Below are 24,044 nucleotides of genomic sequence, written 5' to 3'. Positions count from 1 at the left end.
GGGGAGGGGTGGCCCTGAGGCAAGTCTCCAGTACATTTTTGCCTCCCTTTCATTTGCAGTCAGGTGGACTAAGCCTTTTTCCATGGGGACACAAGACAAAAAAAGGGAAGTGTGTCAGCTGTCCCCTCCAGTACCCTTTAAAATAAGATCCACCCTCTCATCCCACTTGTCAATGTGAAGAAGACTGACACCCCTTTGATAGGATGGTTGTGATGAGAAATTGGGTGCAGGGACTTGCTTCAATAAAAACAGTGTATGTGGGGGAAGTACCTTTTTGTAGCCTAAATGTCTTATTTGGTATAGGTGTGCAATACAGCCTGAATGAATATCCAAATAACCAGTAAAATATTAATGGTTGGCAAATTTCTTCCTCCCTCCATCCCTCTTTCCCTTGAATTGAACCAGTAATTTTTTTTTACTGTTTCCTGGCCAACATGAATATTTAGAGTTCATTTTCTTGAAAGAACAGGAACATACAATCCAGGCACAAACCATCTTCCTATAAATGCTGACTTCACAGTTTCCTAAGCAACACAGAAGAGAAAAAAACATACAGAGGAAGAAAAGTTTGGGTCTCTCTCTCTCTCTCTCTCTCTCTCTCTCTCTCTCTCTCTCTCTCTCTCTCTCTCTCTCTCTCTCTGTGTGTGTGTGTGTGTGTGTGTGTGTGTGCATGTGTCAACATTTACATTAGCTCAGCATTTCTAAATCTTGCTGCCCTTGAGATGGAATGGAACTACAACTTCCAGAATCCCTAGCCAGCATGTTGTATAAAGAAGACACCAGGCTGGGGCAAGCAATTCCTTAAATCATTTTTTAAAATTCCTAGTATATAACAATACCTGAGATTAGTTGATCTCTCCCCATCTCTTTCTATGAAAGACAAGCCGAAGTGATGTTATATGACAGTTGCTATGGCAACACACCTACATCATGAAAGTAGGACATAGATTGAGTTTCAAAACAGCAGATTTTGCAAATTTCCTGAGCCCATCAGATTGTACATTGCCAGAAGAACTTCAAAATGGACACACAGTCACGACGATGTGTACAGAGCAAACATATTGTACCTCTTTCACATCTTTGATTTGAATTGTAATTAATCTGTGTTTTTTCCTGACACATGTAACTATTGCAAAATTCTTTATCATTGCTATAGAGCAGAATATCCCATCGGTCGCTAAGCTATCTCATGCCATCATGTAAGATAGCTGGTCTTAGATTTTCTGCAACAAATACGATGCTCTTCATAAAGTGCCATACTATATATTTATTTCCAAATCTGCACATTTATTTGGAAGGAATTCCATAGAGTGCAGCAAGACTTATTTCCAAATAGGTATGCACCACTTCACAGTGTTCAAACAATTTCAGGGCCTATTTGCTATCAAGCATTCTTGTGATTTGGGCCAATCAGACCTAAGAAGAAATCAGTGGCAAGCCATTTCTGAAAATGTTACCAAAAAGACAGGAGTCAAGACCAACTTGAAGATGCACACACGTACGTATTTGTGTAATATATGTTGGAATTCCTAAACACTTTCTTGCATGCCTTGCCCGTATTAGGATGTTTCACTTGACTTCATGATGCTTCAAATTTTGATGTAACAATTCAGCATTACTGCAGCTGCTAACTATTTGTAGAAGTAGCAACCGCACATTTCTTCTTGCCCTCCTCCTAGGTAACAGGTCCCAATATGACAGACAGGCAGGCAGAGATGGTGCTAGATTTGTTGCTTCTTGCTCAAAACCATAGGAACTCCGCTAACCCCATCTAATCTATGAACTCAATAACCCTATATATTCTGTTATTGCTCCCTAGCAATTGATATTAAAGTATTGTCATTTAACAGAATAACAGAGTTGGAAGGGACCTTGGAGGTCTTCTAGTCCAACCCCCTGCTCAGGCAGGACGCCCTATAACATTTCAGACAAATGGTTGTCCAATCTCTTAAAAACTTCCAGTGTTGGAGCGTTCACAACTTCTGGAGGGCAAGTCATTCCACTGGTTAATTGTTCTCAGTGTCAGGAAATATTTCTTTATTCTAGGTTGCTTCTCTCTTTGGTTAGTTTCCATCCGTTGCTTCTTGTCCTGCCTTCAGGTGCTTTGGAGAATAGCTTGACTCCCTCTTCTTTGTGGCAGCCCCAGAGATATTGGAACACTGCTATCCTGTCCCCCCTTGTCCTTCTGTTCATTAGACTAGACCAGGGGTAGGCAACCTTGGCTCTTTTATGACTCGTGGACTTCAACTCCCAGAATTCCTGAGCCAGCATGGCTCAGCTTGGAAATCTCTCCCTTTTCCCTCAGCATGGCTGGCTCAGGAATTCTGGGAGTTGAAGTCCACGAGTCATAAAAGAGCCAAGGTTGCCTACCCCTGGATTAGACATATCCAATTCCATACCCAATTATATGTTTTGGCCTCCAGTCCCCTGATTATCTTTGTTGCTCTTCTCTGCACTCTTTCTAGAGTCTCAATATCTTTTGATTTAATAAACAGGCTCTAGCCAAGACTAGCAACTACCGATAGCCTTCTTTTCTATTAATTTCCGGAATTGTCTAAATTGGCATTTTCTCAGGTAGTCTGAATTCCTTGCTTTAATTATTCACAGTATAAAGAAATATTGTCTTTCTTCGGTCCAAATCTCCATTCATTTTAGCTTCACTGGGTGATCTCAAGTTCCACAAACTGCCATTTTAGCTGTCGCCTTCACAAGTGGGCATGATTTTGTAAAGCGGTATCATTTCTCTCCTCTTCTAAACTAAAAAGTCCCAACTCTTACTCCTCTGAGGAGAATTTCCTCCACTTTCGGGTCACCTTGGTTGTTCTTTATTGCAACTTTCCCAGCTCTAGGGATACCAGTTTTAGAAGTACAGTGGCAAATCGCAAACTTAGTTCTGTTCAGCGTATTTCGTACCAGTAGAGCAAGCGCGTTGAATTCGCATTGCACTAACCCATAATGTGTGCTTGCGTTTGGTAGAGTTTATTTAGAGAATCTAATCACTGGTTTGAGCTGTGGTGGCACAGTGGTAGAATGCAGTATTGCAGGCTAACTCTGCTCACATTGCTAGGAGTTCGATTCCTTCGACCCAGAGCGTCTCAAGGTTGACTCAGCCTTCCCTCCTTCCCAGGTGGGTAAAATGAGGAGCCAGATGGTTGGGGGCAATTATGCTGACTCTGTAAAGCGCTTAGAGAGGGCTGTGAAGCGGTATGTAAGTCTAAGTGTTATTGCTATTGCTGCTGTAAATCGTGACTTATATTTTAGCACACTGTGTGGATCCAGCCACTTGTGACTTGTCGACCTATCGTGTTTAATCGTAACAATTGTTTAGCTAAGTCTGTCAAAGAATGCCATTACAGTATATTTGCTCTTGTAATAGATTCTTCAGATCTGAAAGGGAGTTAGTTTAATCTTTTTTTAACATTTGTATTATTGTGTTTTATTGTTGTTAGCTGCCCTGAGTCCCTCGGGAGATAGGGCGGCATATAAGTCCCAATAATAAATAAATAAATAAATAAATAAATAAATAAATAAATAAATAAATAAATAAATAAATAAATAAATAAATAAATCGGTAGGAGAAATAAGATGCCTCTTGTCTTAGGGCAGTGCTGGTCAAAGGACAGACTGGGTTGGTCAGGGTCTTGTCTAAAAAAACAGGGGAGTGCTCCTTCAATATCCAGTTTACTGACATAGTTTCATGCCCCAAAACCTGAAAGACACTTGACAGCACTAAGACTGGAAGAGCGGCTGCAGTGAAAATAAACAAAGCAAAACAAAAACACTTGCCCCCCCACTTCCCGCTGCACACTTGCTTTGGGGAAAAAAATACATGGCATGGAAAATCCTCCCCCTGCTGGAGAAAAGTTCACATTGCTTCCTTGCTCCTTCACAAACCAGCAGAGCTTGCAGCTGTGTATACATTTCTTCTGGACATTGGTGTATTTGCTGGGGAAAACAACACATGGAAGTAAGGAACAGATAGTTGCAAATTTCCGTTCACATCTGCTCTTAATCACTTGCTCTGCTATGACTCATCTGTGCAATAACAAAACTGAAGGGATTACCTACGATTTCTATGGATCACTTTTATATTTCATTCTCCTTCCTAGGAATCGAGAGCAGGCTATGTATTAGTTCTGCAGTCTTATAAGGCATAAGATGCTAATGGAAAGTGCCCTGCTTACATGAAACCCATGGGTTTCCTGACTGAGCACTGATTTGAATTTGGCTCAAGATAAAAATAATAATAATCTCTCTCTCAACACCCCATGATTGTTATAGTCTGTTAGTTGTCATTTGAGGCGTTCCTGTAAATGAGCCTGACGAGGACTTTTAGCTGTGTGGAGGGTTAGCTATCATAGTTGCTTTCTTTTGCGTCATAGGCAGCTAAGAAGGGTAGAAAGAAGGCCCTGACATTCTTTAGAAATTAGGCCACGGGGGTGTGGTGCAAAAACACCGAAGTGATTTGGCAAATATTATTCCGTAGGGAACAGAAAAAGCACCCAAAGCACTCAGGCCCATTTTTAAAAACTTTCTAAAATCAGAACCAAGTCTTAATAGGTTGGCTGTGGCTCTGCCACAGAACAATGGAGCAGTAGGGCTTGTTTTTTTTTTCTAACTGAGCCTGTTAATACTCAAAATGCTAGAAGCAAATGTGTTCAACATTTTTTAAAAAGGTTCATTTGAGGTAGAGGCTCTAGGTTTCTGTTAATCTGTCTTGTTAACGTTTTCTTTCTAAATCAATACACTGAGTGAACCCAGACCAGCTAAAGAGGACACTGGGACTTAGAAGAAGGGTCTTCTCTGTAGTGGCTCCTTCCATGTGGAATAACATTCCCTTGGAAATAAGATGGACCCCCTCCTGGCTACTTTTCCAGAAGGCTTCTAAAGACATAGTTCTGTCAGTGGGCCTGAGGATCCCAGGTGTAAGGACCCGCTTCAAACCCTCTTCCCCAGAAAGCAGAACTCTTGGAACGATGTCATCCCAAAAGGAACTTTTATTAGGAGAAGTTGATAGCAGGCATAGAAGGCATGATCTGAGGGGTTCCCACGCAAATCAATAGATTAAAAGAGCAAGAAGCAAACCCCACCCCAATAGTTCATCCGGTCAGTTCACAGGCCAATCCCCAGGTGATGAGTCTGCTGTGGGAACAGGGCTGATAAGGCATCGTTCCCAAGGTTGTGAAACTGTTGTTAGGTCTTTACACCTAGTCTTCCGTAGCGAGAGATAACCCAGATGGCCGGAGGCACGTTCCTTTCTTACCCCAGGCTGGCATCAAAGGGAAACAGTTCAAAGAGCAAGCAGATAGAGGAAGCGGAAAGGATACATTGTAGGAGCAGAAGTGAAAGGAAAAAAAATACATTGTAGTTCCCATAGCTTCCCCCCTGCCCCCAGGAGTATGACAGAACCCGCAGCAAAGAGCACCCCTCCCAATATGTGGGTTCTGATACCAGGTGGATTTGGAGCTTATCAAATGGCGCATATGATCATGTTTGTCACCACCACAGATTGTATGAGTATGTGCGTCTCTGGGGTTTTTATTTTGTTGATTTTGAATGTACGCCATCCAGAATCATCATGTGTGAGTTGGGAGGCTATATAAATCTTAAATCCTGACTAGCACCAGAAATGGAGTCAGCAGCACAATCCGATGGCTCAGTTTAGGTGGAATAGAAAACCATGACTTCATATTCCCAGCCTCTGCTTATGCCTTCTCCTTTCCACTCCCACTTAATGAGACTGCAACTCTTTCTCATTCATACAAGCCATAGTTCACAGAAGCCATAATTTGTCATTTAAACACAGAAAAATATGATTTGTGTAGAGTGTATTTGCAGAGTTTGACTGTAATGGCAGATTAATTTCTGTGAACAACACAAAAACAGTCTGAAAATCCAAGAGAGGTGGTGAGAAAAGAGCAGATAAACACAAGTCTGTAGTGCAAATGGCCAAACCCAGGTTTGCCATTATAGGTGATGCTATCCCATAAATGTTGAATCAAAAGCAAATCCTACTGAGCTGAGTAGCGTTACAGTCCTTTTGGATGAATTGTAGCCGATGGTAGCAATGCTAAATATTATTTTCCAGCATTTTTTAAAAGCAATTTCTGCTTGGGTTGATGGATATTTTTGTTTTTCACTGTTTTATATGTGTATGTGGGTGGCTGGTTAAATGTGTGCACATATGCGTGTGTATGTGTACTCCATGAAAACAAATCACATTTGCCGACTTGCCACAAATTATTATTATTTATTCCATTTTTATAGCCGCTCATCTGAGTCAAGTGACTCTCGGCGGCTTAATATTCTTAAGTACAGGCTAAATAGTGATTGCTGACAGCCCAACATAATTGGATGTTTGGGGGTTGGCTGACTTCAGACTAGCAAAGCGGGCTTCATTGTTTTTCAAAATTTCTCACTATTATCACAAAGACCTAGTGCAAAAATATGCCTCGAAGAACACCAAATATCTTCCACTGCAAACATTTCGCTCCTGCTTACTTCAGTCTTCCTTCGCGATATACCGTAATTTAAGGTAGGAAAGATGAGCATCTGGTCACTGCTTTTGTTAAATATCTGTGAATCAGAAATCTTTCCTAATCTGTTGTATTACAAATCCCACAGAGATTGGCCCATTAATCCCAAGATGCCTTCTTTTTGCCTTGCTGTAAAATCTTTTCCTTTAAAAGAGGCTAAATCTTGCTGAGTCAAGATGCCTTGAAAAGATTAAAGTTTAGGGATTAGGTTTGCATTAGTATCACTTAGTGCATGGGTGATAGTCCATAGATTACCTGTGACTTCATTTATAAAGACAAATAATGTGGTGGTGGTGGTGGTTGGTTGGTTGCAGAGTCAGCCAGATGTTTAGATGGGATTTGGCATTCTTGTCCACCTATTGAGTCCATCCCAAGGATCTGGGATGGGGAGATGTTGTGTGATGGTATTAAAGCTATTGCTACAAGATGTAATCTATTCCAAGTAAAGCTGCCTTTTGCAATTTACTGATGGTGTTTTTGTCAATGCCGATGATGTTCAAGTGATGCTTCAGATGATTGCATACAAAGTGCCCATTACTATTGGTACTATTTTCGATTTCCTTTGCCATAGTTGTTCCACTTTTACTTGCAGGTTTTTGTATTTTCTGATTTTTTCCAGTTCTTTTTCCTCTATTCTGTTGTCTCCAAGTACTGCCACCTCCACTGTCTAGATGTTGTTGTTGTTGTTCTTCTTCTTCTTCTTTATTTTTTATTATTATTTTTATTTATTGAACTTATATACCGTCCTTCTCCTGTAGGACCCAGGGCAGTTCACAAGGCAATTAAAACAATATTACAATACAAAAGTTAATAACAATTAAAATAGATTAAATTATCCTTGATTGAAAATCTAAAACCCCTATAACTCTGATTAAAAAACCCAATTACAATAAGTTAAAAATTAAAAATTCTCAGTCCTGGCCGGAAAGCTCAAAGAACCAGGTCTTCAGGTCCTGGCGGAACGAATGAAAATCAGGGGCAGTCCTGAGCTCTACAGGTAACTGGTTCCAAAGGGCAGGCGCGCCCACAGAGAAGGCCCTCCCCCTGGGTGTCGCCCTCCGGCAATCCTTTGCTGACGGCACCCTGAGAAGGCCCTCCCTGTGGGAGCGCACAGGATGAAGGGAACTTGATGCCGGTAGCAGGTGTTCCCTCAGATATCCCAGACCCAAGCCATTTAGGGCTTTATAGGTCATCACCAGCACCTTGAATCACCAGCACTACTACTACTAATAGTAGTAGTAGTACTTCTTCTTCTTCTTCTTCTTCTTCTTCTTCTTCTTCTTCTTCTTCTTCTTCTTCTTCTTCTTCTTCTTCTTCTTCTTCTTCTTCTTCTTCTTCTTCTTCTTCTTCTTCTTCTTCTTCTTCTTCTCACAGTCAACCAGATGTTTAGACTGGATTTGGCATTTTTATCCTCCTATCAAGTTATTATTATCTCTATAAACTTAAGTGTGGGTATAAAAGTTTCCAATTCTGCTCCCACCCTTAACCCCTTCCCAAGAACTCCCAAAATACTCAAGATTCATGCTGCAGAAATTTGACCATATCATATTAAAAATCGGTGTACAATTTCATTTTGTTTTTACATGAGTGGGTAAAAATGTGAGTGGGTTTTTAAAGAGAGAACTATCTCCTGTTTCTTGCCTCTTTCCATATATAGTCTTAAGCGCTTGAGGACTCTTCCCCCAATTCATCCCTCTTCTTTCCAGCGACATAATTCTCCATCTTGTTGGGAGATAGAGTTGAAACCCCTGTCCCTCATCCAGGCGTTGTTGGTTCTCCAGATGTGTGAGGCCTGAATTTCCAGCCAGCATGTCATAGAATTTAATCCTTGTGTATCTTAATTTCTCGTGGTCCCACCAGGGCCCCTGCAGTATTTTGCAGTGGGAGGTCTTCTCATGAGGTGAACGAAATTATTAGAACTTATCCTTAAAAATATCTCCAAAATGATACTTTGTAAACTGATCTATTTCATCTTGGAGGACACAACTGTTTTATTGAGTAGGCATTTGATGGCTAAATAAATTTAAAGTTGTTTTACAGATGTATCTGTACACACACACAAGTTTTTAGCATTGTATGTATAAACATGCCTAATCACTAAGAAGGAAGTCCAAAACGTGAATACATTTGGGCATACCTATAAAAAAACTAGGAATTTCTACCAGATCTGGGCAATGATCATATAGTGACTCTAAATAATTGGATTCAGGATTGAATCAAGTCAGCAGCCTATTGAAATAAATGCAGAAGACCGTGCAAGAGAAAGAATGAAATTGTGGCCGAGTCTCATCTGCTGAGCATCCAATTGATTGTGTATTCATTTTCAGGGGGTGGATCATCCTTCTGTTCAGCTGAATTTATCTGGTTAATTAAGATAGAATTAGAAACAAAAGTGAGCATGAATAGCAGCTTCAGAGAGCTATAACACGGAACCAAATATTTGCCTTAACTTTAGGAAGAAATCCTGCTGATTCTACCCTGCAGCCTTTCTGCTCTGCTGACCATCTCTTGTACTTGGGTGTTGTCACAGCTGCACAGTTTGCTGATGCAGAGTTATTCTGCTGCTCTTTCTGCTAGGCATGTGATCTTTTCCACACTGTCCTCCTTTGACCCAACTTGAACTAAAGAGAATTTAAGCATCCCAAATTGAGAATTTAAGCATCCCAAATTGAGACCGGTTCCCACAAAAGGTTTCAGTAGCATGTTTGTATCGTTGTGAACTGGATAGGGACGTAATTTTGTTCATGCATGTCAGTGGATTGAGCTGTAGCACCGTACAGAGGTTAATTAAAGGTAAAGGTTCCCCCGCACTTGCGTGCTAGTCGTTTCCGACTCTAGGGGCCGGTGCTCATCTCCGTTTCAAAGCCGAAGAGCCAGCGCTTGTCCGAGGACGTCTCCGTGGTCATGTGGCCGGCATGACTAGACGCCAAAGGCGCACGGAACGCTGTTACCTTCCCACCGTAGTGGTCCCTATTTTTCTACTTGCATTTTTACGTGCTTTCGAACTGCTAGGTTGGCAGAAGCTGGGACGAGTAACAGGCGCTCACTCTGCTACGCGGCACTCGGGATTCGACCCGCCAAACTGCCGACCTTCCGATCGACAAGCTCAGCGTCCTAACCCACTGAGCCACCGTGTCCCTTAGAGGTTAATTACCCCTAGGCAATTTTATTGTTAAGCCCGTGTTCCTGTCCTTGGTAGAGAAATATCACAAAGCAACACAGTATTTGATATAAAAGTAAAAAAAAATAGTCAAGAGAAATATCTCTCATTCACAAATGGAAGGAAGAAACTGCTTGTCACTTACATGTGTACATTGGTGCGTACGGACACACACGTACCCACACATACAAGCAAACACAAACCCCAGCTATGAAAATGAGGAATGGCAACTTCTCCAAATCCTGTAGCAGTGCACACTGTGGACTGTAATTCAGTGCAAGCTGATATGGGGATGCACAGGTTTGGTTTTGAGGGGAAATATGCGGAACGCTGTAATTGATGCAACCAGTTGGGCAGGTTTCAAAATGTATCTTCTTGGAAACATCCCACAGTTTTGCTTCTGGTGTCACAACAGTACAGCTGAGAGCATGAGAACAATGTAGGTTAGGAGTGTTCACGCTGTGTTCAAATACAGTGGGCTCAAAGAGCATCTCGGAATATCGCAGCCAATATTACCCACATCACTCGCATGAGATAGAAGGGCCTCAGCGGCGAGAAAACTTCCATATTTGTTGGTGGATAGTTACAATGTATGATGCCTTTCGAATGTAACTTTATGCAGAATGGTCTGAAGTAGTCCTCGACTTAGAAAAGTTCATTTAGTGACCATTTGAAGTTACCACGGCGCTGGGGAAAAAAGTGACAGCGGCCATTTTTCACACAACCATTGTAACATCCCCACGGTCACATGATCAAAATTCAGAGGCTTGGCAACTACCTCGTGTTTATGATGGTTGTAGCATCCTGGGGCGGGTGTCACGTGCTCGACTTTTGTGACCTTCTGACAAGCAAAGGCAATGGGGAAGCCAGATTCACTTAGCAACCGTGTTACTAATTTAAGAACTGCAGTGATTCACTTAACAACTGTGGCAAGAAAGATCACAAAATGGGGGCGAAATTCAGGTAATGACTATCTCACTTAGCAGCAGAAAATTTGGGCTCAACTGTGGTTGCAAGTCAAGGACTACCTGTACCAACCTTCCATCATTATAATAACAATATTCTTGTTAACAAGAATATTGTTATAATAAGGATATTCTCTGCAATATTCTTGCAGAAAGTCTGAAGGAGAGAGTTGGATGCCGTGCCTGAACCAAGAATTCTTAGTTTCCTGCTCAACCGCTGAGGTGGTTTCCTGGCATCTGCCACAAATTAGATGTGTAAACAAGACTAAGCCTACCATCAAATGCCACTTTTCGATTTTATCCTCACTATTATCTGTTCAGTTAGCAAAACCAAAACAGCATATGCCCACTTATCAGCACCTTGGCACCAAGCATCCTGGCCCACAGTGTGAAAAGGAGACTTTCTATTATTGGTACAAGAGGGGAGTCTCTTGATCTCTCCTTTATGTTTTAAAAAAAAAATTAAAAAAAAATTGGGCAGAACTTCTCCCCAGGGCTTTTTGGCCCTTTCTGCCGGCAAACGCTATTGCAGTGCTTCATAGAAGGAATTTGACAAGGCACAACTTCCACTGAATCGACTGCTAAGCTTGTAAGCCGCCCTGAGTCTTCGGAGAAGGGCGGGATATAAATGGAATTAAAATAAATAAATAAAATAAAATTTTTGTGCCCTCCAAAAACGGCTTTCCTTCTACCCCTTTCTCCTGTAATGTCCTGTTATGTTGGAAAGCGATACACAGTGTGTGCTGCAACGAGCAACTCGAGAGGCTCGCACTTGAGATGATTTTTCCATTTTGAGCACAAAACCCAGCTGGCCGAGAACAAAGCCCATAAGGGTCAGAGATGTGCCACTTGTGCAGTGTATGGAAACAAGATGAGCCAAGGAGCATATAGGTGGAGAAAGAGCTGTACAAATAGATCCCAACTTTCCTTACATAATCTGATTTTCAGGGCTCAGCGCAACAGCAGTCAATATGACCAATCAGCTGTTCAGGAGAGAGAACAGGTGCCGATCTGGCATTTCCTACGTCTAGCTTTTTTAACAAAGTTTATTTCAAGTGGCATTGAGACTTTATAAAAAACATTCATTTAATAAAATAAGGGGAGAAATGTTGTTTTCTCTCCAGCTTTATCAGCCACTCTGGATCTACTGCAGGCTAGCTGGCAACTGTATATTGGTGCTACTGGAACGAGCCAATATTTTATGTAAAGGGGTTGGCTGAATGTGGACAATAATTTCAAAGGGGGGCGGGTTTGTGTTAATTCCATTACCTGCTCTTTTTTAAAAAAAACTGATGAATTGTCAACTGATAATTTAGCATGCCCCTGACTTCCAGGGATTGGTCTATATTGGGAAGTACCAGCCAATATTCAGAATTAGGATTTGAAGTCATCCCAGGACAGGTACTCATTCTGACATGGTCTGTTCATATTCTTGGGCCTTCTCAGTCCTTATTCAAGCTTACTTCCATATGTAAATCAGGATGACGCCATGCTGAGTTATCTCATCCTAAGCATCACACTCACAAGAGGAATCTTTTCTGGGCATCCAATAGATGGCATGTATTGACACCCTCATGGCCAGTGGGGTATGGTCTTACTTTCTCATATATTAATATAGTCTGGTTTATTTTCATTTGTGTCATATCCCATCTTTCATTCAGCAGCTTGAAGTAGTATACATGGCGCTCCCTCTTATTTTTCACCACAGTAGCTACCCTGTTAGGTAGACTGGCCTGAGAGGGAATTCCCAGCCCAAACTCACCCAGGGAACTTCCCTGGCTAAGGAAGGACCTGAACTTGGGTCTCTCTGCTCCCAGTGCAACATCTTAATTGCTAATAGGTCTTAAGTGAAAATAGGGACATGGTGGCTCAGTGGGTTAGGACGCTGAGCTTGTCGATCAGAAGGTCGGCAGTTTGGCGGGTCGAATCCCGAGTGCCGCGTAGCAGAGTGAGCGCCTGTTACTCATCCCAGCTTCTGCCAACCTAGCAGTTCGAAAGCACATAAAAATGCAAGTAGAAGAATAGGGACCACTACGGTGGGAAGGTAACAGTGTTCCGTGCACCTTTGGCATTTAGTCATGCCGGCCACATGACCACGGAGACGTCCTCGGACAAGCGCTGGCTCTTCGGCTTTGAAACAGAGATGAGCCCCTAGAGTTGGAAACGATTAGCACGCATGTGCGGGGGAACCTTTACCTTTACCTTATCTTAAGTGAAAACAGGAGAGGTAAACTGGAATCTAGTGTGATTCAGTTCTTGAGGCCTTTCTTAGTTGGAGTCTTGTATAAACCCAAGCTCCTCATTGTGTCTCAGAGTAAACTTTCTAAAAGTCTGTTATGTGATATAGACACCAGTGTCTACCAAATAACTGTAGCAATATTAGGGCATTTATCAGTTGATATTAGTCTTGGTAGCTGTATGCCTGGAGTCAAAGGCAGAATGACTTAATGCTAATTGCTAGAGAACAGTACGGTAGTTGAAAAGGGCATTTGCCCTCCTGTCCTTCCTGAATGGATCTAGTTGTCCACTCTGTGACAGAATACCGGCTATTTTTATGTTCTCAGACAGTCCAGTGAGTACGGCTTGGAGAGCATGCAGTTGAAAACCGAGAGAAGACAAACTATATTATGAATGGATCAGAGCTTGCTTTCCTGAACAGAGGAGGTGTAAGCACCAACTTACTTAGAACAGAGGTCCCCAACCTTTTGGGCACTAGGGACCGGTTCTGTGGAGAGAGGTTTTTCCATGGACTGGAAGGTGTGTGGTTTTGTGTGCTGCCTGCATTCCACGGATGGGGCTTTGCTTGTTTGTACGGCCCAGTTGTTGGCATGCTGCAGCCCGGTACTGGTCCGTGGACTGAGGGTTGGGGACCCTGGACTTGGAAGACAAGAAAGTGGAAATGTGACGGATTATAGTCTGCAGGGATTGAGGTGGTTAATTGAGCAATATTATTAGTTTACTGTTTCAAAGCATCGTTTGTGGAGTCCTTGATCTCTCTCTGCTCAGGATATTGTCTTGCAAGACAATATCGGTGCTAGAAGGGAATGGGGTTTGTTCTCTGTTCATAAACACTTGCTTGCCCTGCCCAGGGTAAGATAGTCATGCTACTATATTACCCAACTAGGTAACATAATCAGTGTTAGAAAAGAATGGAGTTTCATTCCTTTCTAACACTGATTATGTTACCTAGTTAGGTAATGAAACGTCTGCAAGCAAACAACCAAGCTCAGAGAGCACCAAGGACTCCACTGTTCAACCATGAGCGTCAAATACATTCTTCTGCTGATAAAGCATCATTTCTTTGGTTTCTTCAGGTCAGATCTTGCCTACAAACCGAAACACGCCAAGTCCCATCGATCCCGACAGCATTCAGGTTCCAATTGGGTATGAACCCGACCCTGCCGATCTTGCTCTTTCTAGCATTCCTGGTCAGGAAATGTTTGACCCTCGCAAGCGCAAGTTCTCTGAGGAGGAGCTCAAGCCCCAGCCGATGATTAAGAAAGCTCGCAAAGTCTTCATTCCTGAAGATCTGAAGGTAACTTGGGACTGGTGTCTAGGGCTATGCAGAGGTCCAGACTCGAAGGGGAAAAGGTAAATTGGAGGATGCACAGGTAGATGGGTTACACCCATTGACAGCTTCTTAAAGAAACAGTGTCTTTTTCTGCCCTCTGCCATGGTTTGATAAAGACAGGAAGGACAGCAATTTGATGTGGTACAATGATATTTGGCAGGAATAAAGGAATATTGTATTATGAGAGCAAGTGAAAGAGAGCTGTCCAACCGAATCTCCACGAGTGGGTTCAGCTGGAGTTGACAATCCTAGCTTCTTAAACCTAAGGAAAGTAGAAATTGCAGAGGGTTTCTTCTTCTTTTTTTTTTTTTGCTCTATTCATTTTAATTTGTGTACCCTTCGTATTGGTGAACAAGGTGGGATCACTTTAAATTCAGGATGGTCTTCCTTTCAGGGAAATGTGCTGTGCGTCTTCCCTGAAATCCCATGTTGTCCAATGAGACTACTTCCAAGAGAGTAGATCTTGAATTGAAATTCTCGATTCCCTTCTGAGTTCAGCATGCTGGACATAGCCCTCTACCAATTATAAATAGGATAACCACAAAGAACTGCAGATGCAATAAATCTTGCTTCTAAATCCTGAGCTTCTAATATGCACAGGATTGCAAAGATTGTTCAGAAATGACAGAGCTTAAAAAAAGCCAACTCAGGCAGGGTGGGGTGCTAATTCCCTTAAGCAAGTTGCTATTACAGCATGTATTATCTCAATTATTTTAAAAGAGTCACCAGAATTCTTTTTTTTTAAAGCCAATCTTGTTTGGTATATATAATTCTGTGGTCCTGGAAAAGTTAAGAAACACTCTGCATACATTTTTCCATTCATTTGAGACACATAAATCTGTGAGCGGAATAACAAAGGGGAGGAGGTGTTTTTTTTTTTTTTTAAAAGACATTAACTGCAGAGAAGTCTTAGTAAAGTTGCTGATGATCTTTGTGAACTGGATTAACAGGCAATCACTTCCCGGAGTTTGTGCTGCTTTGTCTTGTTCCCATTCCTAGCAAAATGTTTGACCAAAGTTTGTGTTTCCTTGTGTAGATTGGTTGCAGAATTTGGGTACAGAGGCAAGCACAAATTAGATCCACTGATAGTCTCTGGGCTGTGTATGATTTCAAGTGTTTGCTGTCCTTTCCGACTGAGATTAAAGGTTTAGATTTTGCAATTTTTATAAAATATAAGAGATGTACATGGCTTTGATAATTCAAGGATGAATTGAATTGAAAGTTGCTTTTTTTTCCTGGAGAGGAATCAGATGGGAAGTAAGCACTGCAGAAATATATGAGCCAATTTCCCATCCTTCTTAGAAAGAGAGATATTTGTTAGCCAGTGTTAAACTATTTAATTTTGGAGATAGACTATTGGCTTGGCTATTGATTATGTTCAATAGGGATATTCCAGGCAATTGATGGACCCTCTTTCAGGTGACCAGGTCCTTTCTGGGTAAGATGGGGTCAGGGGATCCTCTGTGGGGTTGCTGTGAGAAATATTCTCAGCATCTGTCAAAAGTTACTTGGCATCACTTGGAATTGGATTCCTGCTGAACAGATCCTGTGGAAGTACCCAAGGTTCATCTGAGTTCAGTTGTCTGGGAAAGGTTTGAACTGATAGATTCAGAGAAAGCAGACAGATCCTTGCAGCTATGAGTTTCACCCCTATGTTCTGGGTTTATACCTTTCCTGGCTGGTTACAGGTTTCTAGGTGGTAGCATGTGGTTGGGTCCTCATAGTGGGAGAGGTAGTGCCCACCTGACTTGAAACATGTGGTGGTGTGCCTTCTTCTCAAGACCCTCCTGAGACCCAACTTTGTTTAAGTACTCAGCTTAGTGGGCCCTGGATAAAGTGGATTATCTGTACTTTTCTCAGGCTAGATTACAGTACCAAGACGGCATTGGTTTTGCTTGTGGGTGACATCTGGAGAGCTGGGGATGGGTTAGTGCGACCTTCTTGGCCCACATGGATCCCTCAACAGCTTTCGATAGCATTGACCAGCTTTGGGGCTCGAGAACAAGGACAGTTTGTTTCTGCTGGGGAGGGGAGGGAAGAGGTCCAACCCTAGGCCTCTCTTGTCTGGGAGTGCCTCAGAATTCATGACTCTCACTGCTTCATTTCAGCATCTAATGAAACTGCTGGGCAAAGCCATTTGGCAGCATGAGTTACTGTATATACCTCCATCCCTGGCCAAGCAGGCAATGCCATTCAGCAGCCTGAAGGCTCTGAGGGTCAGGATAGAGAGGAACCAGCTCAGACTCAGTCCTGGCAAGAGAGAGTGGCTTTGGGGTTTTCATATCCTGGGAGTGTCATATTTTACTCTTGATGGTAGCATTTCTCCAGACGTAGCTAATGCACAACTAGGGATCCTGCTGGACTTAGAGCTCATGCTGTCACTGTGCCACTTCCTGCAATGCACTTTACACGGGGCTGCCGTTGAAGACCATCCAGTAATTACAACTGGTCCAGGATGCAGTGGCATGCAGAGTTTTGGGGGTTCTGTTGTGTTGCCCATATTACAACACTGCTTTGCAAGATGCTTCCAGTTTCTTTCAGGGTGTAATTCAAGATGCTATTTATCCCTTCTGTCCCTTCGATTGCAAGGAGATCAAATCGGTTAATCCTACGGGAATTCCACCCTGACTAACCTTTGGAAGGGTTGAGCTGAAACTCAAGTACTTTGGCCCCCAAATGACAAGAGAGGGCTCATTGAAAAAGGCCCAGATGTTGGGAAAGATTGAAGGCGAAAGGAGAAGGGGATGGCAGACAATATGATGGTTAGACAGTGTCATTGACACAGTGGCCATGGATTTGGGCAGACTCTGGGAGACAGACAGTGGAGGGCAAGAGGACCTGGCGTGCTGTGGTCCATGGGGTCATGAAGAGTCAAACACGACTTAGCAACCAATCATCATCAGCAAAACGTTATCAACTTTAAAGCCTGTCTGGCAGGTTATCTCTATGACCACCTGTCCTTGAGGGCATCTGTTCACTTCCAGCAGATTGGACTGGGTTGGTGTGTTCCAGGCCCCTTCTCCCTAGGGCAGGGGTAGGCAACCTCGGCTCTTTTATGACTCGTGGACTTCAACTCCCAGACTTCCTGAGCCAGCTGGCTCAGGAATTCTGGGAGTTGAAGTCCATGAGTCATAAAAGAGCCGAGGTTGCCTACCCCTGCCCTAGGGCTGTCTTCTAGCTGGACCAAGGGAACACTCAGGCTTTCCTCAGGGGCAGAACACCGGTCCTGTAGAACACCCTCCCTCTAAGATCCCCGCCCTTCTAGCCTTCCAGAAAGCTTTAAAAGACTGGCCCTTCTGTCAAGGGTGGGCGAAGCTGGAATCTAACGATTGCAGGGTTTTGATTCATCAGAGAACGTTGGGTTGGTGCTGGGAGTTGTTTATTTAGATACCAGCTTTATTGTTTTTATTGCCGGTGCTATACGCCGCCCTAGATAACAGCACGTGAGATGTACAGCCATATAAGTCTCTTAAATATATGAATACATTCTGACCATGCTGATGTGACTTTTCGTTGTCAGTTCAATATTATTTCCAGGATGGCATTTGCAAAAAAAAATGAGTATAAGAAATACAGAAGAGGGAAAGTCTTTCTCCTCCTAATCACTGTTAGAGCAGTAGCGCAGGGAAAAGCTATAAAGTGCAGGGGCCGTTAATGCTAGCTCTAGTTGATTCCTAGTCATTTCCATCTGATTTACACATTTATATCCCACTTTATTAATTTTTCCTGCTGGTAGGATATCTTTTAAATCAGGTTTTCAGCAAAGTGCTAGGTCCTACTCATAAGGCCTAGGACTTTGCTAAAAACCTGATTTAAAAGATATCCACAGCCAAGATATGATCCATTGACAATTAGGTTTATGGAGCAGAAATGTGACCCTTTGTACAGTTGCCTGGAAGTGAGCACCATTGAATTTATTGACACTTACTTTTGAGCGCTAAGTAAGTTTTACGTAAGGGTCAGATCTTTAAAAGCACCATACTTTAACAATAAAAAAGCAAGAAATCTATGATGAGGCAATTAGAAAAGAAGCTTTGTACTGATGTGGTTATTATTTGCAGAAACATGAGAAAAGTGTCTATGTTTAATTGTCATTTATTCAAATAATAAGAACTGTATTAATTTAAGGTTGGCAAAAGAGAATATTATTGGAAGAAGAGAAAATCAACCAAACGAACTATAGAATGATAGAAATTAATTGTTATTGATTGTTTTTAAACACTAACCCAGACAACATGCTGTTTACCAAATATTAAGGTGATTATGTTAAAAATCAATAAAACATATTTTTTTTAAAAAAAAACAAGAAATGTCTTTAGCTAGTTAAGATGCAGGGATGCAGTGGCTCAGTGGGTTAGGACACTGAGCTTGTCGATCAGAAGGTCGGCAGTTTGGCGGGTCGAATCCCGAGAGCCGCGTAACAGAGTGAGCGCCTGTTACTCGTCCCAGCTTCTGCCAACCTAGCAGTTCGAAAGCATGTAAAAATGCAAGTAGAAAAATAGGGACCACTATGGTGGGAAGGTAACAGTGCTCCGTGCGCCTTTGGCGTCTAGTCATGCCGGCCACATGACCACGGAGACGTCCTCGGACAAGCGCTGGCTCTTCGGCTTTGAAATGGAGATGAGCACCGGCCCCTAGAGTTGGAAACGACTAGCACGCATGTGCGGGGGAACCTTTACCTTTACCTTTAGTTAAGATGCAAATCATCTAGCAAAGGAGTTTTACTATTTAAATTGAGAGAGTGGAACTTTTATTGTTTAAATTGGGCGAAAAGAGTAATAGTTCCATCAAAGAAACCGGGAAAGCTTCACTCTCTGCTAAATCCTTTTCCTGATTCTCTTTTATTTTTCTTCACCTGTCTTCATAACCTGGCATCCTCTTGATGCATTGGCGCCCATCACCCTGGATAACTTGGGATGCTAGGGGGCTATCATTCCACTGGAAGCCAGGATCAGGAAGATGCCTCTAGCAGTTGTGAAATTTATTTATTTATTTATTTATTTATTTATTTATTTATTTATTTATTTATTTATTTATTTATTTATTTATTTATTTATTTATTTATTTATCACAACTTCTGAACAGTGTACAATAAAAGATTTAAAAGTCTCCTTATCACCTCGTTATTATGCTAGATCAGGAAGACTCCACTAGTTGACCTGGTATCTCACCACTTATCTACTTTTTAATCTCTATGTCTCCTTCCTATCTATCTATCTATCTATCTATCTATCTATCTATCTATCTATCTATCTATCTTTATCTATCTCTGTCTATCTGCCTGCCCATTATCTGTCTGTCTGTCTGTCTGTCTATCTATCTATCTATCTATCTATCTATCTATCATCTATCTATCTATCTATCTATCTATCTATCTATCTATCTATCTATCTATCTATTTCAAAATAAACATTAAAATGCAAACAAGTAGATAGGGAGTTTGTATCTATTTCTGTTTTAGAAGATATCCGAACAATACAAGTGTCATATTGCACCTGCTTTTCAACATAACAATGTTTGAGTTGAACACACAGAATACCTACAGCCCTGCTGATGCCTTATGGGCCTCTGTTCCTCTACTGAAATCTAACACCGATTTTCTTTTCCTCTGTGATTAATGAGCAGGATGACAAATACTGGGCAAGACGTAGAAAGAACAACATGGCTGCCAAGCGTTCCAGAGATGCCCGGAGGCTGAAGGAAAACCAGATTGCTATCCGTGCCTCATTCCTTGAGAAGGAGAATACAGCCCTGCGCCAGGAGGTGGCTGACCTACGGAAGGAATTGGGCAAATGCAAGAACGTCCTTGTCAAGTATGAAGCCCGGCATGGTCCTCTCTAAATGGCCTCCGACCCACCCACCCCCACTCCCATCCGCCACCACCCCTGTTTCTTTTCTTTCCATCTACTTTTTTATTTTATTTTATTTTGTGGTTTGGCATTTAAATAGGTGGGACAGCGTGTTTCATGTTTGATAGCACCTCACCCAAGCCAACTTTTCAGTCATGGGCACTTTAACAGAAAGCAGAAACAGAACCAGTGTATAACCCGTGTGCTTGTGCACATCAGTGCAGGCATACTTGTGAATGAGTGTGCATGTCTGTCTCGGCTCTTCTTGTGTTTTTATGAAGCCCCCTTTGCAGGGTTGGGTTGGCTGAGACTGGCCATAGTAAAACATTTATGGAATACATACATGTAGACATGTATGTATATATTTTCCAGTGCTGCTTAAACTGTATTTTTGTCTTATCCTCCTCCCATTCTTTTGATCTAACTGGGGGGAGAAAAAAAGAAAGAAAATGAAAGAAAAGCACCCTGGTAATGAGACAGAAAGAAAGAGAAAGAAGAAAAAAGTTAGAGATGTTTTTTGGTTTGTTGTTTCAATAAGGCACATCAGGCAGGGTAAACTGATTGATTAATAATGCACAGTTGATATTCATGCTATTCTGCAGAGATACTAATTTATAGATTTGCTTTTTTATTTTGTTTCGATTTTCATTTATTGTATGTTTTTACATTTTGGTAAATAAAATAGACCTTCCGATTCATGATGTATTCTATATTCTCCTTGTAGAGAAATAAGGAACAGCTAACTTTCCTTCCATTGCTTTAAAATCAAAAGTATTATAAATAGGTCAGAGGGAGAATATTTTTGCATCCCCTGGGCATAATCAGTAATTCTCTTGTACAGGTTAAAATATTCCTCATGGGCATTGGATGACTTTCGTACCCTAATACTGTAACTTTTTAGCGCTCTTTTTTTCTCCTAAAACATTAAAGATTTCTTGATAGTTTGTCTAAAAATAATCCCTAACCACACAAGCAAAAAATAAATAAACAAATCCATCAGATGTCTGCACAGTATCAGTGCATGCTGTGCGGATGAGGCCAAAGCATATTCCTGCCTTAGGTGAATTAAATTTTTGCTTCTATCAATCCTCACACACACACCCCTTTCTTTTTGTGATGTGCAGGGCACAACACTAAATCATACCACTGTGCAGAACATTTCAAGGTTGACAGACTCCAACTCTGGAATCCTTGTTTCAATCTTATCAAGAAATGACCAGGCTACCTTTGTCTTTCATCTGATTTCTTTTATACTTTGTAACCAGCAAGTGGAAATCTAGAAGTTGTCAGCTAAATTTTCAGGGAATTCGGGGTGTCAATTCAGCCAGTGACCTGCTCTGCTCCTTCTGCAGATCTCTCTCCAATCTGCTTAGTGCACAGTGCTTTTTTCAAAAGTTGAGTTGAGCCAACAGCTCTTGAATTTGGCCATTGGTAGAGTTTGTCTGCTTTTGGCTGGATGGTCAAACTGCTCTTGTGAACATCTGCTGTTCTTACCCTTGACCAATCTGTGATTGGCATAACCAGAGGGGTTTGGATCAATCCACCATTGGGGACAAAGGTCAAGTGATGCTTGCCTTCGGCCCACCACCTACTCGTCAAAGAGATCAGTGCTTTTCTTGGTCTGCAGGAGTGATGCTGATGGCCATGCTAGGTCAGGATGAAACTTTATACAAAAATGCAAGATAATTCACTGGCCAGAGAACTGGAAACCAAAATAGAAAAGGCCTACATTAAACTGTCTTTGGAGTTCGAGCAGACTGCATTTTTATTTCCCACTGATGTTCAGTTTCTGAAATTCTTGTCTCAAAGGAGCTTTTTCCAAATTCAACTGGGCCTTCTTTGTTTTTCCTTGACGATGTTTCGCTTCTCATCCAAGATGCTTCTTCAGTTATTCAGAACCAAACGTGACTGAAGAAGCTTCTTGGCTAAGAGAAATGTCTTCAAAGATAAACAAAGAAAGTCCAGTTGCCTCTGGAAAAAGCACCTTTGGGCCAAGCGTGACCTGGATGATCGAGAATCTCCATAGACATTCTGAAATTCTTCTTTCTTGGGAAAGGCTTCGAATTCAGCTTTTTAATCGACTGTGTGCAATATAATTTCTGTAGATTTCCCACCTGCTGGGTTTTTCTTGTTTTCCCCCCTCAGATGGCTTTGATTCAGTTAGAAGCAACTTTTGCAGGGGTTTTTTTTTTGCCTTGATATGCTGCTGTGATTGTATGAGCTGATTGTTTTTAGAGATTCTCCTGTTATTTTTTTAGCTATTTTTTAAACTTATGCTACATTATATAAAGTATTTTTGGAGGGTGGGGAGGAAATGAATGTAAGAGATGCAGATATATATTGAAAAGTGATGGTGTTGTCATGCTGCGGTTAATTCAGTTCTTTTCAATGTTTCCTGAAGACCAAAAGAAATTGATTATTATAAAATGTATAAAATTTATACGGAATCTTTAGAGTGTGCTTTCCCCCCCCCCCCCTGTACAGTATTTTTCAAGGACAAACGTTTTATTGTGTATTTTGGGGGAAAGAATAAGATATATATCATATGTTTAAGCAAAGAGAGGGTTTTAAAAAAAAAGTAGATGGTTTCACTTTAAAGACGACAATATATCTCTTTATATATTCATGAATAGTGAATACAGAAGAAATGCTTCTAGGGCTTTTTATTTTTAAATGATAATGTTGTATGCTCGCCACTGGCACATTGAGGTAGTTTTGTGTTTTCAGTTAGAGAATGATCCATGTTGCTGGGCTCAGTCGCTTGCTTCTGGAAGGATCCCATTGGGTGCAATAGAAAGCTCTACCTCCCTCTTTTTCTTATAGCCTACCCCAGGGGTAGGCAACCTTGGCTCTTTTATGACTTATGGACTTCAACTCCCAGAATTCCTCAGCCAGTATGGCTGGCTCAGGAATTCTGGGAGTTGAAGTCCAGGAGTCATAATAGAGCCAAGGTTGCCTACCCCTGGCCTACCCCACTTTAGCAACTGCCCAGATATGAGAAGAAGAGGCTCTTTCCCCGGAAGGATTGTACAGTTCCTGCCAGCCTCATGTAAATCCTCCATGCAAAAATGGCTGGGGTCCTGTGGAGACGGACGGGACACTAAATGTTTTCTGCATGTAGTATTGTCTGCTGTAGTCTTTCAAATTTCTCTTGAGCCAATACAGCTCAACCGTCCTTTTTTAAAAAATGCGGTTCTCTGGTTGGACAAAGGACAAGGCTGGTGACATTTGTCACAGAGCTTCAGAGGTGCAAATACATTGGGGATTGGGCAACGTGAATGACCCTCACAGAGCTTACATTATCCATCCTCTTTGAGATTTCTATCCCAGAATGAGGATTTGTATCTATGGTGAAAGTCTGAAAGGAAAAAAAAATGAAAGTTCCTAAAGATGGTTCTTGCAGATTGAAGCAAGTTTCACTGAAAAGACATCAACTGAGGAGGCTGGGGTGTCTCCCAGACCCCTCCCGATAGACAGCTTAAGCCAGGGGTAGGCCACCTTGGCTCTTTTATGACTCGTGGACTTCAACTCCCAGAATTCCTGAGCCAGCATGGCTCAGCTTAGAAACCTCTCCCTTTCCCCTCAGCATGGCTTGTTCAGGAATTCTGGGAGTTGAAGTCCACGAGTCATAAAAGAGCCAAGGTTGCCTACCCCTGGCTTAAGAGAACTAAAACAGGAGGCCTGTTTTTCAACTCAGTACAGAGGAGAGCAGGCAAGCACTGCTTCAGGTTACCTCCCAAATACTGGACTTCTAGTTACATAGGACTGTAGCAAAATTCCCAGCCAGTCACAGCTCTCTCCGGTGATCAGCAGTGTAGCTCTGTGTACTTCTGCAGGTTTAGAAAGGCTGTTTGATTTTGGGGGAGGGGGGGACAATTTAGGAGCAGTAAGAATCATTTCACATGTTATCCTATTTGACATACTTGTCCAAACTGAATTCCACTTATGCCAATTTTGGTGCCC

At 41.9% G+C, this 24,044-nt stretch overlaps 1 protein-coding gene across 2 annotated transcripts in view; it reads left to right on the top strand.

Moving 5' to 3' along the window:
• Positions 1-20,082, top strand: part of HLF (HLF transcription factor, PAR bZIP family member) — a 65,080-nt gene extending 44,998 nt beyond the window's left edge. The window contains exons 3-4 of one of the 2 annotated variants that reach the window (XM_081317269.1): positions 13,976-14,196; positions 19,858-20,082. In XM_081317269.1, the coding sequence (XP_081173395.1) occupies positions 13,976-14,196; positions 19,858-20,073 (437 nt within the window). In that variant the 3' untranslated portion in view covers positions 20,074-20,082. Of the gene's footprint in view, positions 1-13,975; positions 14,197-19,854 lie in introns of both variants that reach the window. The other variant, XM_081317268.1, reaches the window with a different exon arrangement.
• Positions 20,083-24,044: the final 3,962 nt, after the last annotated feature.

This window comes from Vipera berus (genome assembly GCF_964194415.1).
Source record: "Vipera berus genome assembly, chromosome: 2".
NCBI lineage: Eukaryota > Metazoa > Chordata > Lepidosauria > Squamata > Viperidae > Vipera > Vipera berus.
This window is presented reverse-complemented; position numbering and strand designations above follow the sequence as displayed.